The sequence below is a fragment of the Thermobia domestica genome, chromosome 5 (assembly GCF_964235325.1).
Source record: "Thermobia domestica chromosome 5, izTheDome1.hap1.1, whole genome shotgun sequence".
Classification (NCBI taxonomy): Eukaryota; Metazoa; Arthropoda; class Insecta; order Zygentoma; family Lepismatidae; genus Thermobia; species Thermobia domestica.
Window position 1 is genome coordinate 18,351,593 of NC_137458.1, and position 19,968 is coordinate 18,371,560.

The 19,968-nt window shown below is 36.6% G+C and overlaps 1 protein-coding gene across 2 annotated transcripts in view; it reads left to right on the plus strand.

Annotated features, from left to right (window-relative positions):
• Window positions 1-72: 72 nt before the first annotated feature.
• The window catches only part of LOC145685761 (protein dpy-30 homolog), a 51,393-nt gene continuing 31,497 nt past the window's right edge, over window positions 73-19,968 (plus strand). Inside the window, exon 1 of one of the 2 annotated variants that reach the window (XM_081758270.1) lies at window positions 73-225. In XM_081758270.1, the coding sequence (XP_081614396.1) occupies window positions 210-225 (16 nt within the window). In that variant the 5' untranslated portion in view covers window positions 73-209. Of the gene's footprint in view, window positions 226-16,683; window positions 16,730-19,968 lie in introns of those variants that run through there. The other variant, XM_081758269.1, reaches the window with a different exon arrangement.

Below are 19,968 nucleotides of genomic sequence, written 5' to 3' on the forward strand. Positions count from 1 at the left end.
CGACTGTTAGAATATTTTCTAGTTATTTATTATTTTTTTAATTTTAATTCATATTGCTTATAAACAAAAATATAGAACAGAACCCTGTTACTTGAGTTAGTTTTATTAGATGGCAACACTTTAGCTATGTTTATACTGTGACATAAAAAGATCACGAAGAAGAAAAAGATTGTTTCCGAAAAGAGCACGGAGCAGCAAAATTAGCAAATATGTCTACGGCGGGAGGTAAAATTTTGTTTTTATGTATTTACATTTGTGTTTCTATGCTAGTTAAGAGTGGGTAAGTTTTTATTTTAAGAAAAAAATACTTGAATTTGGTTGAGCCATCTATCGTGCAAAGCTTTTATTAATGCTGGGTACTTTGTTCGAAAGTTTCGTAAATGACCTCCGGCGTTTCAATGAAACTTTTTCGTGTGTGAAAGGAATGCGTGAAACACGAAAAGGAATAACCAGACTTGATATTTGCATTGTCTATGGAAAGTGTAATAAAGATGTATTCGGACGTTAAAGACAATATTTACTTTATTTTATTTATTACAAGATAGTTACAAGGGCTTATTTATTTACATACGGTAAATACAAGGAAGTTTATTTCGCTGTTGTTCTTAATTCTTTACATTCATTAAACAAGCTGTGACGGGTACAATTGGAAAATTTAAGGATAACAGCTTGCAGTTGCTGAAAGCGTTAGGAGGTAGCAATGATTCGTTTATAGTCACAGGCATATTTTTGGAATTGGGGAGTCAGAACTTCTTGCTTAAAATTCGTACTTTTTTGCTACATTTTCTGTACTCTTCGATGGTTTAGGTTAGGTCAGGTCAGTTTAGGTTAGGATTATTGAATTTGTGGAGCCAGAATTCTTTGTTTAAAATTCGTACTTTCTTCATATATTTTCTGTGTTTTGATGGTTTAGGAAAGGTTAAATTAGGTTAATTTAGGTTGTGTTATTAATTACCCTTACGTAACATCAGCTGACTTCTTCTGTAAACATGGTATTGTTTTTACGTGATTTTGACCCCCCAGTTCCAAAAATATTCCATAATCACAAATGTTGGGCTACTACTGAATTTTCCGCTTCCGTCCAAGTTTCTGAAATGAAATGTATATAATGTGAAGGTTTAATGAGTAACAAAATACTCGCTTCAGTAGTTAGTGCCGGATGATGATGCAGACTAAAAATATGAGGATCACTTTTTGGAAAAACTACAGTTATAATATGTTAATTCATAAAGCAAGAGCTCATGTATTAAAATAGATGAAGCAGTAAAATAGATACTGCAAAAATGTAAATTACTATTTCCAGTTGGTATACTTCTGGAGACATTGATATTCGTATTTTCATTTCTGCGCATAACCATTGTCGCTGACGCGCCTGCTTTCTACGGACATGAAACCACTACCTTTGCCCTACTTCGAACCGAAATTGATGTTTACATTACTCGTAGCGATTACCTAACATAGATTGGTTCAATTCTTGATTTACATACTAGCCCTAGTAGGATATTAAAAGCATCAGGATATTGAAACAAAAGTCATTTATTTCTTGGTGAGTTTGATCGGGTTTGCAGATCATGACGTAGATCCAAGTTTATAGAAATGTATTAATCAATTTTGGTAGCAAAATTGACTTTCGAAGAAGTAATTATCGTCTTCTAAATGTTTTTTTCCGTTTAGCTAGGGTCGGCATTTCGGGTCGCTGTCTTCGACCTGTTTCTATTTTATGTCATACTAACGGTGACAAGACACTGCACCATATTGTTTTTCACACAGTTTCCCCATTTTTTCTTTGGTTGGCCTGGAACTTGCTTCTCATTCGGTTCTATAGCATCCACTCGGTGATCCACGTATTCGGAAGGTTTTCTTTTTACATGCCCAAACAATTTCAACCTACTTTCTTGCAGTTTTTCTACTACTGGTCTCACCTTTAGTGTTTTCCGGATCATTTCGTTCTTAAATTTGTTCTTCCACGTCTCTTGATACATCCACCGCAGCGTCTTCGTCTCGTCAACACGCAGCTTCTGTTCCTCTCTCCCTTCATCGTCTAACATTCCCTCCGTATAATATGGCAAGTTTCATAATTGTTTTGTAAACTTTTATTTAAGGCGTATTAGTACCCTACGTTTACATTATAGTATTGCCTCTTCTCTCCATTTTGTCCCACCGCAGCCAATTCTGTTGTGTACATTTTCTTCTATTCTTGCAATTTCCTGGAGTGTTGATCCTAAGTACTTGAATTTTTTCGTCATTATTCCCTCTTCTTTGTTCAGTCGTTTTCTTGTATTTTCTATTACATTGCTGAATAGACAATGTAAAAAATCTGTCTAGTGTTAATTCTAAGCCCTTTGCTCCCCAATGCTCCTCTTCAAGTATCAAATTTTTTTTTGCAGTGCTGCCTTGGTCTCACGAGTACGATGTCCTCGGCGAATAGCGTATCTTAAGGTTACAACTCTTCGAAATCCTCTGTAAGTTCGTCCATCTCAACTGCTAAAAGGAATGGGCGAAGACTAGATCTATGAAGAAGTCCGTCCATCATACATATCTTGAATTATACAGATGTATGTGTTCTGAACTGCTGTACTAAGTAAGATCCCGTAGCAATCTAACACATGCTTTCTCTAGGTCGAAGAAAACCATATGGAAGCCCATCTGGTTATACAGTATAATAACTAACTTTATCCAGATGGTAAATCTTAGAACCATCTGGATACAGTTCTGAATAAGTACTGTTTTAGTTTGTACTAGCAGAATACCCGTTCTTCGTACAGGGAGAATAATAATAATAATACATTTTATTGCAGAAACATCTGAGAACATCAGATGTATTACAAGCGCCAGAAATAGGTAGGTAGAAGTTGAAAATTTTAGGGTTACATATATAACATACCATAATATAAACAAACATATAACAGATAAAAATATTTTAATTTACAATTTTGAGTTCAAAAAATTCTTCAACACTATATATACACAATTATTAATAAATAAGTTCTGTATTTGTTCTTTAAAAACCAGAAATGGAAGTTGTCTTAAAAATATAGGAAGAAAATTATAGAATTTAACTGACATATAGTAAAAGGTCTTTTGTGTCTTACTATATTCCCATCTAAATAATCCTAACCGGTTCCTGTTTCTAGTTTGATAAGTATGAGAGTGTCCTAATTCATTGTAAATATGATTGTTTTCCTTGATGTAAAGCAGACATTGGGATATGAAAATTGCAGGTACTGTCATAATTCCTAATTTAACGAAGTTTGACCTACAATGTGCTCGACTAGGGAGACCGAGCATCAATCTTACACATGTCTTTTATATTTTCAATAGGCTTTTGATGGAGGAGTGATGACCACAAAGTATCGTGCCATAACTTAAATGACTGTGAATTTGCGCATAATAAACAATGTTAAGTACCTTTAAACTTACGCACAATGTTAATCTACGTATTAGATAAACTCCTTTATTGGCTCTAGATTCCACTTTAGGGGTATGGTCATCCCAGTTCAAATGATTATCAATTAAAAACCCCAGAAAAGGAGCGGAATATTTTTTAAGCTCTGCATTCGAATTGTTGTTATTGTAGGTAAGCACCAAGTCTTTGATCTTATCATAGTTAATACAAAGCAAGTTGGAAGTGCACCAGTCTTTAATAATATCTGAGGTGATGTTTAATATAGACTGAACTGAGTCCTTTTGTCGTGAGTTAACATAGATATTGAGATCATCAGCAAATAAATAACTATTGATGAAGGGTGAAGCGACATTGTATGGGAGGTCATTAATACAAATGATAAGGAGAATCGGACCAAGAATAGATCCATGAGGTACTCCGTGTCTAACAGGTAACAGGTTGGACTCTTTCCCTTCATAAACAACTCTCTGATATCGTCCATTTAAATACGAATGAAGAAGTGACAGAGCTGCATTGTCAAGACCATAGAATTCTAGTTTTTGTAACAAAATATCATGAGACACCGTATCAAATGTCCAATATATTTCAATCAGAAATTTTCTTGTAGGCCTTATATCTGGAGAACTATATAGTGTAACCAAACTCAAATTATCACTTAACTCAGTATGATGTCCTTATATTCCGGAAAAAAATACAAAAAATCGATTTATTGCCCTTTCAAAAATTTTGTGGCCCCTGATTCAGAAACTGATTATTCACCAAGATCGCAATCTTTTGAGGCAGTGTTTTTTATTTATTTATCATCCCTGAAATTCTTGACCAAGATCGCAATATTTTGATCCATGTTTTTGGATCATTCCCAAAATTCAGCTGAGGGATAAGTGATAGATTCCGTTAATTCTTATAGTGTACCATACAGTATTATTCTTCGCTAGACATCCAGAAAACCCGACATTTTAAGATGCAAGCATTTTCCACTACCTGTGACTTAATTAGTCAGAGACCGTAACAGAATCACGCTGTTAAATTACGAAAAAGAGTGCTTACTGCGTCGTTGACCTTATCTTGTGCCAGGAGTTTCGGGCACAAAACTAATAAATAAAATCTAGTATTAGTATGAGCAGTTATTAAAACTTGAGTGATAGGTGTGTTATCGACTACCGAAGCAGTCTTGGCACAAAACAAGAACATCGACGCAATGAGCATTCTTTTCCTTAATTCCTATGATTTCTTTTTTCAGCTGTTGAATTAACTTCGGATCACGTGCAATGGTATCCGTACCTCGAAAATGGCACTACTTTAACCATGGAACAAACGGTTATATTGAAAAATAACAAATTTTCCTTTATTAGCATACCCCCCTTCGTTAACGCGGCTGTTCTCTATTTACACACGGTGGAGTGCTTACCTCTGGTGCATGGGTCCCTAGTTCGATCCTTGGCCACGTAAGTTTGTGATGGACAATATCGCCTCCATGGATTTTATCAGGTACTCCTGTTTTCTCCCACATGCTCATTCCACTAATTCTTCCGTAATTATTCACTTGCCTTAATCATAATCTCGCTTAGCCTAAAGGGCATAATGGATGTTGAACTGAACGTTTTTTATTTTTATTTTCATGCACATTGCTGGCTCTTTCTTCGCCCTGCCCTGACTCGGATTGCACGCATTACTAATTTCTAAATGACTATCTAGTACAGGTGGTGCGTGTCATTCACCCTTGTCGACACAGTTTTGCACCGACCATACTTTTATCAGTAGATAGAACAAAGTCATCTGTTACAAAATACTTCTAAGCCAGTCCTACTGTTCAATATCCATAACGAACTAGAGCGTACAATGTAAAGTAAAACTATCAAATTTTAGTAATTGTTGATTTATGGTATAAGATACATAACTCAGAAATGATCAGTAGTACCTAGTAATCATGTATTATTATACTTAAAGCAGACATTTTCAGTGTGAAATGAAATGCAGTTATTTAGTTGAACGTCCTTTAGGCTAAAGAAGACGACGGATAATTAATGAAAGGCAATCCTTGTGGACTTATTTTTTGTGCTGTCATCAGGTATCGAACCTAGGACGACGTGCATCAAAGGCACGCGCGCTAGCCAGTTGACTTTCGGGATGGGCAAAGACACCTAAACGTTGCTTAGCTGGAAGCATGCCGATGTTCCTTTTTTCTTAGATAACTGACTACTCAAAACTATAACAAATATCTTGTTCATTATAGCTGTATGTTTAAGTTGTTATTATTGGATTGTTCTTTCATGACGTGTCTGGTGAACGTGATGTTATTTGCCGAAACTGTTACACAAGTTTACATATATTTGGATGCTTTGGTCAGTTTTAGGGGTCCCGGGTTCGATCCCAGCTCCCGCCAAGTGAACTTCGGGTGGACAAACACCGTGTGCGTGGGTTTTCTCGGGGTTCTCCCGTTTCCTCCTACTTTCTTCATTTCACTCATCTCTCATCATCACCGTCTCCTTTAGCCTAACTGGCATAATCGTGGGACGTAAAACTCAAAGATTTCATTTCATTTGCTTTGGGCAGTTTTGTTTTATTAAAACTATAACAAAATTTAATAAGTAAAGCAACTAAACATACACATGATTGTAAATATTCAGTTGGATTAATGTTGGTATGTGTCTTTTATTTAGGAATTTTCGAAATTTGAAATGGGAAGTCCCATTTTCTTAAAGTTTCTACAGCAAAATCGTCACATATATTAACTCCTGGTAATAAAGATATACTGTATATGCAAATATCTCAGTAACTCTCTTTCTTACTTCATATAACTCTGTTCTCCACTGATATATATGCCTACTTTCACCCTTTCCCTTTATGAGATACAAAATAAGCAGTAATTACAACATACAGAGAAACTGACAAGAACTAATGTCATTTCTTCTTGAAGCAGCAATATGGAGAAATTATTTTTTGGAATTCTAATGAGTGCTTGTGTAAAAAGACTAGTGAAAGTATGCCAAGCACTGTTATAGTCTTAAGATATAAAGATCAATGCACAATTCAAGAAATGTTTCAAAATAATGCTGTAAAAGTTTTTAAAAAATGGGGAGGGGAGAACAAGAAAGACTGACAATAGGTACATTAGGTACATACACACACACACATATATATATACAGGGTGAGTCAAAATAAGTGTTACAAGCCAATATCTTGCGAACTATACATCATTTAAGAAAAATATTAAGAGACAATGTACAATATAGAGGGGCCTAAGAAATGAGTCAAACATTAGGTTTCCCCCGCCCCCCATTTTGGGAGGAGGGCGGTGAACGTGAAATTTTCAAATGGGAACATAGGTCGAGTGATACCTCGTTCGAAAGAGCTTGAAAAATTGAACAATTCTTGTAGGAAACAATTTTTGATATGGGGCACCGTTTTCAAGATGGGCCCCAAAAATGGTCTTGTATCCGATAAAATTTCCAGTACTTATAAATAAGTGTTACAAGCCAATATTTCGCGAACTATACATCATGTACGAAAAATATTAAGAGACAATGTACAATACAGAGGGGCCTAAGAAATGAGTCAAACATTAGGTTTCCCCCGCCCCCCATTTTGGGGGGGAGGGGGTGAACGTGAAATTTTCAAATGGGAACATATTGTAGGTCGAGTGATACCTCGTTCTAAAGAGCTTGAAAAATTGAACAATTTTTGTAGGAAACAATTTTTGAAAATAGGCACCGTTTTCAAGATAGACCCCAAAATTGGTCCTATAAGAGATAAAATTTCCAGTACTTATAAATCGGAAACGGCTAAGTAGAAAAACATGAAACAAAAAATGAAAAAGGTAAACGCCATAGGCAACGTGGAATGGTGTTGTCGTGGTGCCCCATGACCCCATCATGGGGCCCCGGGAACAATTTTAAAATTTCAAATCTGAATATAGGTCGAGTGATACCTTGTTTGATAGATTATGGAAAACCAAACAGCTTAGAAAAAAAAATTGTTTTGATTTCGGGCAAGCCTGTTACAAAATGGCCGCCGGAAATGGTTCCACATTCAGATAGAAAGTGCAGTGTTCAAACTGAGTGTTACAAGCCAATATCACGCGAATTATTGCATCAAATAAAAAGTGTTAAAAAGAGTCCATGTACAATACAAACAGGCCTAAAAATATGTCGAACACGAGGTTCCATCATCATACTGTAAGTGAATAACAAGTAAAATTTTCGGAGGCAAAATCGACCTATAACGTAATAATAATAATAATAATAAGAAGAAGAAGAAGAAGAATACGAAAAATAATAATAAAACTAGTAATAATAATAATAATAATATGAATGAAAATAATAAGACAATGAATAATACTAATACGTATGCGCAAAAAGACGTCGTTCCTCAATCACTACAATCCTGTGAGAAAGGGATAGGAAGGTACCTATTAGGCCCTACTTGTAGGCAACATCTCAGCATGTGCCCAGTTAGAGTAAAGAAAGCCCGTCAATGTCATTGCCTGGGGAATGGAACCGATGGCCTTCGGAACATAGTACAACGATAACGTTGTATATTGCATTAACAATCTGTACCATCTTATAAAAAAAAAGGATCAGAGGCGAATTATTTGAGCCGTTTTATATTTGGTCTAGGAATTAATTCGTGCGGTTTTACAAAAGATGGCGTAACTAGCTTATTGTCCAATAGTTTCGTTGATCCAAACATGCGTTGAAAACTACTGTCATTGAGCATCTTGTTTAGTATATGTCAGTTGCTTGAAGCGGAAACAACAACATTTTTTCTTCAACTGAAAATGGCGCATTTTGTGCCTGATGAAGTGTTTTTGCGGGGAGTTATTCTTGATTGCTTTAACATGAAGAAAAGTGCTACCGCAAGTCATCATATTTTAGTGGAAGTGTTTGGTGACCATGCTCTAGCTGAGCGAACGTGTCAGAAGTGGTTTGCACGGTTTAAAGGTGGTGATTTCAGCTTGGAAGACCAAAAGCAATTTGGACAGCCAAAAGAATTTGAAGATGAAGAATTGAGAGCATTGCTTGATCAGGATTCGTGTCAAACGCAGGACGAACTTGCAGAAGCATTTGGAGTTGAGCAAACAACAGTTTCCAAACGTCTCAAAGCCATAGGAATGATTCAAAAGATCTCTTATTGGGTTTCACATGAATTGAAAAGAAAGACGTTGAAAGAAGAAAAACCGTTTGCGAATTGCTGCTTCAAAGACAGAAAAGGAAGGGATTTTAGCATCGATTTGTAACTGGTGATGAGAAGTGGATTCATTACGAGAATCCTAAACGAAAAAAGGCCTGGGTGAAGCAAGGTGAACTAGGTCCTTCACAACCGAAACGAGATATTCATTGTGCAAAGGTTATGCTGTATATATGGTGGGATTTGAAACGTGTGGTGTACTATGAACTTCTGAAACTTGGTGAAACTATTAATGGACACCGCTATCGACAACAATTAATGCGTTTGAAGCAAGCTCTGGCCAGAAAACGACCAGAATGGAATAACAGGCATAATAAACTTATTTATCAAGATGATAACGCTCGACCACATGTCGCAAAACCGGTCAAAACCTATTTGGAAAATGTCGGATGGAAAGTGTTACTCCACCCGCGATATTCACCAGACACTGCTCCGTCTGACAACTACTTGATCGATTGCATGAATAACGATTTGATTGGACAGCGGTTCACTTCTTCAGAAAATATCGAAAAATGGATCTTTGATTAGATTGCGTCAAAAGATGAGGAATTCTTTCGACACGGAATCCGTAAATTGCCTGAAAGATGGGAGAAAGTAGTGGCTAGCGATGGACAATATTTTTGTTAACGTATTCATTTACTTTGTTTTTGAAATAAAGCTTCAATTTTTATTAAAAACCGCACGAATTAATTCCTAGACCAAATACAAAAAAGAAAGTTGCAAAGAAATATCTTTAGATTATTTTTGATCGTCAACTATTAATGTAATCGCTATGGAAACGTAATAAATGTAAGTGTAAGTGTGCAGACGTAGAAAGAACGGGATATAAACTTTGGTGATAAGTTTTCCGTATAAGTAAACGAACACTATCGTATTGATATTATTAGTTTAGGTAGCGTTTGAATAGAGCAATGGCGGTGTTTGATCATTGTGTAGATATGTTGCTGGTGTTGGGGGAATGTAGAAGAAACTATCGTAGCGCGGCACGAATGTATGCAATGCGCTATCCCCAACGCCAACAAACATCTCACATGGCATTTCTGCGATTGGAGAGACGTTTGCGGCAACATGGTAGTCTTGTCCGGGGACGAGGTAGGGGTCGTTACCGCTCTGCAACCAATGAAGAACGTGCAACAGGAATATTGGCAGCAGTGCATGTAGACCCACATGTTACCACGAGATATCTCGCTCAGGCCAGTGGAGTTAGCCAAAGATCTGTAGTGCGTATTTTGCACGAGTACATGTTTCATCCGTATCATATCATCTTCCATCAGGAACTATCTGGCAATGATTTTCATGCCAGATTGCAATTTTGTCTATGGTTGGAAGGTATGGAAAACAGACAGCGCAACTTCATATCCACCATCTTGTTTAGCGATGAAGCTACATTTACAAACACAGGACACGTAAATCGACATAATATGCATTATTGGGCTAGGGAAAATCCACTATGGCAGAGAGAAGTTGCTCATCAGCATCGGTGGTCTCTTAATGTATGGTGTGGCATCCTTGGTAACCATATCATTGGGCCATATTTTTTTGATGGACGTCTTACTGGTGATACCTATGCCGCATTTATCAGTGATGTACTATACCCGGAGTTGTTAGAGAATATTCCTTTCGCTGAACGTATAAGAATGTGGTATCAACATGATGGTGCTCCAGCACACAACGCACGTCAGGTCAGAGCCTTATTGGACCACCGTATGGCGAATAAATGGATTGGGCGTCGAGGTCCTATTCACTGGCCTCCACGATCTCCTGACCTAACCCCACTTGATTTTTTCCTCTGGGGTTATGTTAAGGATCGGGTAATGTCCAACGTACCAACAACTACTGATGATATGAGGGCGCGTATCCAAGGTGTGTGTGCATCTATCACTCCAGAGATGCTACATGATGTACGAACATCCCTATGCCGCCGCTTACGGAGGTGTGTGGAGCAGGATGGAGGACATATCGAGCATCATTTGTAACATGGTAAGTGTTGAAATTATTTGCTTTACAGTGATTGAAATTACAATTTTTAACATCGCACATACCCGTAGAATTACTAAACGTTATCCTACTACTTTACAGGATATTAGGTTGTGGTAATGCTGTTGTGACAGGCTTGTCTGAAATCAAAACAACTTTTGTAGTAAGCTGTTTGGTATTTCACGATCTATCAAAGAGGTATCACTCGCCCTATGTTGCGATTTGAAAATTCTATGTACACCCCTCCATACAAAAGCGGGACGAGGGAACTTCTTTAACACAAATTTCAGGCTTTCTGTATTGTACACTGACTCTTAACACTTTTCTTATTTGATGCGTAGTTCGTTGCGTTGATATTGGCGTGTAATACTCAAATTGAACACTGCACTTTCTATCTGAATGTGAAACCATTTTTGGCGGCCATTTTGAAACAGGCTTGCCCAAAATGAAAACAAATTTCGTACGAAGCTGTTTGGCTTTCCACGATCTATCAAACAAGGTATCACTCAACCTACAGGTATATTCCCATTAATAATTTTGAAATTGGTCCCGGAGCCCCATTATTAGGGCCCTGCGGACACCACAACAACATCATTCCACATTGCCTATGATGTTTCCGTTTTTCATTTTTTGTTTAATCGTTTCCTACTCATACGTTTCCGATTTATAAGTACTGGAAATTTTATCGGATACCGGACCATTTTTGGGGCCCATCTTGAAAACGGTGCCCCATATCAAAAATTGTTTCCTACAAAAAATGTTCAATTTTTCAAGCTCTTTCGAACGAGGTATCACTCGACCTATGTTCTCATTTGAAAATTTCACGTTTACCTCCCTCCCCCCAAAATGGGGGGCGGGAGAAACCTAATGTTTGACTCATTTCTTAGGCCCCTCTATATTGTACATTGTCTCTTAGTATTTTTCTTATATGATGTATAGTTCGCAAGATATTGGATTGTAACACTTATTTATAAGTACTGGAAATTTTATCGGATACAGGACCATTTTTGGGGCCCATCTTGAAAACGGTGCCCCATATCAAAAATTGTTTCCTACAAAAATTGTTCAATTTTTCAAGCTCTTTCGAACGAGGTATCACTCGACCTATGTTCCCATTTGAAAATTTCACGTTCACCCCCCTCCCCCCAAAATGGGGGGCGGGAGAAACCTAATGTTTGACTCATTTCTTAGGCCCCTCTGTATTGTACATTGTCTCTTAGTATTTTTCTTAAATGATGTATAGTTCGCAAGATATTGGATTGTAACACTTATTTATAAGTACTGGAAATTTTATCGGATACAGGACCATTTTTGGGGCCCATCTTGAAAACGGTGCCCCATATCAAAAATTGTTTCCTACAAAAATTGTTCAATTTTTCAAGCTCTTTCGAACGAGGTATCACTCGACCTATGTTCCCATTTGAAAATTTCACGTTCACTCCCCTCCTCCCAAAATGGGGGGCGGGAGAAACCTAATGTTTGACTCATTTCTTAGGCCCCTCTGTATTGTACATTGTCTCTTAGTATTTTTCTTATATGATGTATAGTTCGCAAGATATTGGATTGTAACACTTATTTATAAGTACTGGAAATTTTATCGGATACAGGACCATTTTTGGGGCCCATCTTGAAAACGGTGCCCCATATCAAAAATTGTTTCCTACAAAAATTGTTCAATTTTTCAAGCTCTTTCGAACGAGGTATCACTCGACCTATGTTCCCATTTGAAAATTTCACGTTCACCCCCCTCCCCCCAAAATGGGGGGCGGGGGAAACCTAATGCTTGACTCATTTCTTAGGCCCCTCTATATTGTACATTCTCTCTTAATATTTTTCTTATATGATGTATAGTTCGCGAGATATTGGCTTGTAACACTTATTTTGACTCACCCTGTATATATATATATATATATATATATATATATATAGATAGATAGATAGAAATCTGCAAGTGGTCTAGTTGCGGAAATTTGTCAGCAAAAAGACCACTTTTCATTATCTATCTTTATGAAAGTGGCCTATTTGCAGATTGAGGTGGTCTATTGGCGGAATCTTGGTGGTCTATTGGCTGACTTGAGAAATTTGTGGTCTAAATGCGTAATAAGGTTTGCCAACCTCTGCATTCTCTACAATATAACCATGCACAGCAGATAGCATCATTGCATGGCAATCATGCGATTTAAGGTTTACCGCTAGTCGGCCATACTGGCTTAGGTTTTCCTGGGTAAATCCTATTTCAGGGGTAAACGTATCTTACATTTCCATCAGATTATATACTTCTTCTCTTAAAATAGTTGCACATTACTAGTTCATCATATTTTATTTTTCTGAAGCTAATGACTACGCCCCCTTCAACTCATTTGGCATAGTTCTTATCAGCATAATCCGCTAGGCGGTAAGACTTAAACTTATTTTAGGGGTACACATTTTATAAAGGTAACCAAGAAAGTGTGTCGCTTTTTCACCCATCACTTTCGAACATCGATATCTCACCTAAGACGTACCTGGAAGATCAAAAATAGCCCCCATCAGCATCGACGACACTCTGCCAACGTTCTGGAATGCCATGGATTTCATCGCGGTAGAACTTGGTAGGTCGTGGAGCGAAGAAGGTGTCAAGTGCATTTTGCATCTCTACTAGGGATTTGAAGGTGATTGTCCAAGGAATGGAACACGTGATAATCGGACGTGCAATGTCCGAGGAGTGTGGCGGATGCAATAGTGTTTCTCATCCAAGACGTAGAATGGTGTCCCTGGTCATCCTAGCCACGTAGGGCTTACCATTGTCCTGTAACTGGAGGACCTCTCTGCGGAGTACTGGCTCCAGAGTTTTGAGTTTTTTCTTGAACACGGTTCAACCGCTGACAGTACACAGTTACATTGATGCTCTGACCAGCTTGTAACAGGTCCCGATGCAGGATGCCGCAAGCAGTCCACCAAATACACGGGAGGACCTTCTTCTGGTGCAATGCTGGTTTCGGCTGTTTTAGAACCGGTTCATGGAATGTTAACCAATGATGACGGTGCCGTGGAGCTTCGTACAGGACCCACTTCTCATCACATGTCAACACCCTGTCCGTAAATGACTCCTTCCTCAGACGACAAAACACAAATGTCTGCTCGTGTTGCCACCTGGCCCGGTCATGTGGGACCCATCTACCTGGCACCACCAAAGGCCTGGCATATCTTTCGCCCCGGTGCAGCGGCGTTTGACCCCAGTTTGAACTTGTACAGAATACACGCCCTTATGACGCTCTGTGGAGGTCCCATGTTCACTCAGTCCTTACGCAAGTTCACGGTGTAACTGAACTGCCACAAACAGGTAGTATGTTGGATATACCCACACCAACAACTGTGGATCTTCGTTGTGTCTCCATTCGCGTTCAACTCACGGTGTGAGAGCCAATTGGCACAACATATCTCCACAAAAAAGCGACAGAACTTTCTTGGTTACCTTTATAATAAGTTGTCGTGGAAGTCCGTCAATATAGTTTTGTTAATATAGTCATTTTTTAATACTCTCGAAGTTATAAGACATTAATATTCTGTATTAGGATTTCTAAATGACGACCATTTATATTAGTCAAACTCGTTTGCATATTAATAATATAAATTAAAGATGCTCTGTTTTTTTTTAAATTGAAATATGAAATTAATAATGATGCCTAGATAGTTAGAAATTCAAATGCACTGGAACCTGCTGCAATCACCCTCAATATATATATATATCAAGTGCATTTCACACCATGATGTTTATTTTAAATGCGTGAGTATAAAAAATACTGTATCCAGAAATTTTGCTGTATTCTTTTAATGTAACATTTATCAATATAGTATTTAACTTATGTAGAATTTATTACTTTTATAGAATACATAAATTTAGATTTCTAATACAGTACTTTAACTCATTTTTCGTTAAATAGGTAAAGAATTCAACCTATAGATTCTCAATTGTAAAGCGCTCATCTATCATGCACAGGGTCCCGGTTTTCATTAAGCTGTTTTTTTTGTGGTGGCAAAAAGTGTGTGCATTGAAATTTCAAGAGGTTCTCCTGTTCTCGCTCGTCTTCATTCTACAATTTCGTTCATTATCATCATCACCGTCTCCCTTAATCTAGATGCATAACTTGAGACGTTAACTAAAGAAAACATCGTGTTCGTGAGTTTTCTTGGGTTCTCCCTTTCCCCCCATATTCTCCTTCTACACCCCTACGAGGAAGTTTCTAATTTCGAACAAAACACACATTATGTGTTTTACAAAAATAGAAGACTTATGAAATTGCCGTGGAAATATTTTATTTATAAGTAGGAGGGATTCACTCCCTCATTATTGACATGTGTAAAAATAGAACAATGTTACGTATGTACGTAATTGTAGAACATTTTTATTTATTTGAACACCGGGGAAAGGAGATAATTTCCATGTCTAGTTCTCGATTGATTTTAAATTCAGGGAGTAGGAATAATTGTGAAGCCTCAAAAAATATGCACCATATTGAGTCAATTTTATTATTATTATTATTATTATTATTATTATTATTATTATTATTATTATTATTATTATTATTATTATTATTATTATTATTATTATTATTATTATTACGAAAGTTATAGTGCAGCTTATCCTGCGAAATTGTTTTAAACGTTTGCAGCATGGGGTTGTTTTGATCCACCTTTCAACCCTTTAGGGGGTATTCACCCTATACTAGGGGTAAAGCCATCGATTTATTCCTGACTGATCCCAAGCACTAAAAGGCTGTGAAAAATCCTAAAAGAAAATAGTAACTAAAGAACTTTTATCAAAATCGATTAACATTTATCTGATATCTTGGATTTTTTTAAAAATCGTCAGATGGGATGTAATCAATCTCTTTATACTTCAATGATTTCAGCTCCTCCAAGAGGGTCTCAAAGAAAATATACGCCATATTGCGTTAACATTTTTTAAAGGAAAATTATCGTGGAACATATTTATTTAAATGAGGTATAAATTCACCCTTCCATTCTTGGCAAATTTTTAGTGGCGAACTGGGGTATCATCGGAATCCCCTAAGAAAATTTTACATTGTGTTTTCTCAAAGTCGATAATTATTAATATTGTAAGTATTAAATATATATAATTATGAATATTATTATTATGTTACCTTTTTTACTATTTTATCCTGATTTTTTGTATGTTTACAACATGAGGTGGCTTTCATCATTTATTTTTGCAAACCCAAAAAATTGGTTTATTTAGGGAGGTTGGAGGAAAGTGTATATACTAACAGTAAGTTTCATTTGAAATAAGTAAGTTTTACGATAATTCTCGTAGAACACACAGAGAAATTCCGGTCGAATCGAATGGTAAAAGCTCACTATACTCGCTTTAATAACTAAGCATGAATATGTTTTCGGTAAAAATAGAGCCTACTAATTACTAAGGGAGAGAACTCTCTCGTTTACAGACATGCACAGTCTTTTTCTCTTCATAGTTTATTAATCTCTTCGTAATAAAGAGAAATTATCCACTTTTCGTTCGTACTTAACACAGAAATACTTGTGATAGTTTAAAAGTAGTAAATCTCTGATGCAAACAGCAGACAGAATACTACTTCTCCATAAAATGTGTCATAAGTCTACTTATTAAACCAGTATCCAGAAGAGTTACATGCTGAAATTGATTTCTTTTCTTTGTTCACTATATATTTTCAGTATTTAATAATAATATTGAATGTTTTTATTACATTATTTTTATTTTAGTACAGTATTCCGAGTATGCGAAGTATGTGAATAACATGTATTGCAGAAGGAAATTACCATACTTGTAGTATATGTATATTGCAGCTCACGTAAAACCCCTTCCCTGCGGTACCTTTGTTTCTTTACAGTGCTAGGTATTCTCCTCCCCCCCCCCCAATAATTCAAATGCCGAGTACAGTGTTTTGGTAGTAGCCTACATTTACATTTATAACTAACGTAATGTATTGAACAAAAAGAAGAATATCGTTACAATAAGCTACTAAATGTTTTACAAAATGAGTACGTTACAATACGTTTTTGCAGGGAAGAATTTGCCATTAATACTACTCCTAACAGTAATATTTTGTTCTTTGAGCTGGCTTTCGTTTCTGTATAGAGTGAAACTGATGGAAGGAAGTAACTACAGGAAATTTTACGGTAATGTATTCATGTAATAATCTACTTCTACACTTAAGGTTTATAAAATTTTCGTATTAATATACTTCTAAAACAACTATATTATCTCTTTAAATTCTACAATAGATAATTGTACAATAATTGTCCAAAGATGAGATATGCATGTCAAATCGATAATTCTAGTTGAACCTAAGAAAATGACATGCGTGAGGATATAACTTTATGTGTAATTTTCGACAAACTCTGCAAAAATAAATATTTATGGTGCTAAAAAAAAATATTAGTGGCCCACAATAGCAGGCTCATTACACCTATTATAGCGAAATTGATATAAAAAAAAATAATAAAATAAAATAAAATAAAATAAAGTCTTTCATTACGACACTAGCAAAGAGGCAGTACACTCTTTGGTTTAAAATACAATAACTTAAAATTATTATTAACTTCAATTTTAATAGAATATATCAAAAATCAAGGATTGTAATTGTAATAATGTCTCCCCTTGAACTGAGATCATATCAGTCTTACCGCTTCGGACAAAGCGCTGATAACAACTATAGCAAATATGTGAAAGACGTGTGTGAATTGCCCACCCGTCATTTTCTAATTTTGATTCGGAACTGAAGCCAAACATTCAGGTCCGTATTTAAGTAAGTGCTATTCTGTACTCGAGCACAGGGCGGCAGAATTTAGTGGGCTGCAAAATTTTGAATTTTTTAAAAGATTCACAATAAAGTAGTATTTAAAACTAGCAGTCCGCAAGTCCCGTGCAAGCGCGAGAAAATATATTAATGTGTTTAATTCGCTCTAATTACAGTAGTTACTAATTAGCTAACTTATCTGATTATTTTTAAAAAGTCATCCTCTCCCACCCTCACCCCAAGGGTTGGGGACGAACTTGAACACAATGAAAACTGATTCCGTTGAACTCAGCGACCTCGAAAACTATGAATTCAAAACTAATATCTGTCGCTTTCGATTATTTTTAAAATCTCGCCTCCTCCCTGGGGAGTGAAGTATGAGCTAAAAGTTGAATTGGATTAAAACTGTCACTATTCATCTCATCGATCCCAAAAACTATGAATGCATCTCTAACAATGGTCCTTTTCGATTATTTAGAAATGCTCCATGTCATTCTTATGGGGACTTTGCACCCCCATATCTAAGCTCAAGTGTGGCCTAGGAACCTGGAACAGTCATTTGGATCATTTCTCTTAGAGCTTTAAAACATATTAAAATTTCATGTTTCAATCTACTATGGTTCTCGAGTTGAAAAGTGCTACAGACAGACAGCTTAATGTAACATTATTATGAGTGATACTAAACCATTACTGGCGGTGAGTAATGCAAACAGTTATTTTCTTATCAGTTACCACCAATAACTATTGGTGTCTCAGTAATGGGTGTCAGCCAATCCCAGCTTCAAAATCACACCCCTATTAGATTTCTAGTAGGCTACTCTCTCTCTAGAAATTAATAGAATGTATTTTCTCCGGACAGTAAATTAAAACCCACATGAATAAATTACATGCCAGTATTGAGAGAATGTGTCGCCAATGAATGAGTGGTTAAGCTCATTGCCTTGTAATCCAAGAGTCCAGGGTTCGATTCCCAGTGGGGACACGAGAGGTTCGGATCCCAAGTTAAGCTGTAGGTCCCGTCCTTGGTAAGTCATCATCATCCCATGGAAAGCAGTGGCATTATGCATGGGCTCACCTTGCCCAGAGACCTTCGGGTCAAACATCTACTTTTGGATAGAATACCACATCGTAATCATCATTGAGAGAATTAGGCCATTAAAAATTACGTTGTAACTTTTGTAACTTGTAATACTTAATATGCTACTTAACAAGAGATGGTATGTTTGCAAAATCACGACTTGTTTCCTTGTTTGAGTCATAAGTTTGTGTGGGACTGGGCGATAAATTACGAAGAGCACAGGAACGCACAATATACAGGGTGTTTCAAAACAACGCCGACAACGTTTGGGAGGTGATTCCTGACACCAAGATAAGACAAAAAGTATAGACCAACTTGGGTGCACAAATGCTTCCTTTCGGAGTTGTAGACTGCTGAAAACATGAAAAAATGAACTTTAAAGATTCATCGCTCCAAAACTATGGGGACTACCGTAGTCGGGTCAAGACTTTACTTAGAAACTAATATTGCCCTATCCAAAAAGCTATTTCAGAATCCTAAGGTACTCAAACAACAATTTTTATAGAGGGAGTATGGCTACGGGCATATAAGTTGAAGTACTCACCAATTACATCTATAAAAATTGTAGCGGAAGTACCGCGAGTCCCCCTTGACGAACTTCTGCGTGTGCTACTGATTCTGTCCCTCTTCTCATTTTTTTTACTGCCTTCTGCTCTAAATGAAATTTAGAAGTACAGGGCAAGTGTGAAGATGATAACCAGCTTTATTATTAAAATATGTTTACTTGCTTTTCGATGTTTCTTCAAAACAATCAATAACGAAAGAAAATAAATGACTGAGTTTGGTTTTGAATCGAAATTTGAAATTTTAAAGACTAGTGTGAAGTTGGCTCACCCAATATTATTTTGTAAATGACTCTTAATATTTTTCGAAAGAAACTATTTTCTCTTCAAACCAATCAATAAGAAACGAAACACAAATTATTGGCATGAGTATTGAATTGAAATTTAAAAGTAGAATAAGTAGTATGAATTTGACCATCAAATGTATCCTGTAAATATCTGTTTTCGTTTTTCGATTTTGTCTCTGAAACAATGAAGAACAGACGAAAAAAACCGCGTTCATTAATTTTATTTCGTAAATATATCCTTATGTTTATCGAAACAAATTACTCTTCTTCAAAATGATCAACAACAAACCGATATAAAGAAAAATGATTTTGGTTTTGATCAAATTTTCTAAGTGAAGGAACCAAGCTAAATTTGGCCACATTCCAACTTTAGTTAAATACAGCGTGTATCAAAAAGAATCATCCAGTTTTAAACAATAATATCTATTCTGTCTTTTCAGAGATGTGAGTGAACAACGTACTGTTGGAAAGAGGAACATCTCTAGTTGTACATGGTTTCCGCTAGGTAGCAGCAGTGTGCTTGAGTGAACGCCCACTACGGTTCTGGTTAAAATGGCATCTGGACAACAGAAAGCGTTTTGTGTACTACATTTTGCGGAGTGCAAGTCGGTGATAACTGTTCAGCGTGACTTTCGTACTAAGTATGGTGTGGATCCTCCTACTGCACAGAGCATTAGACGATGGCATGAAC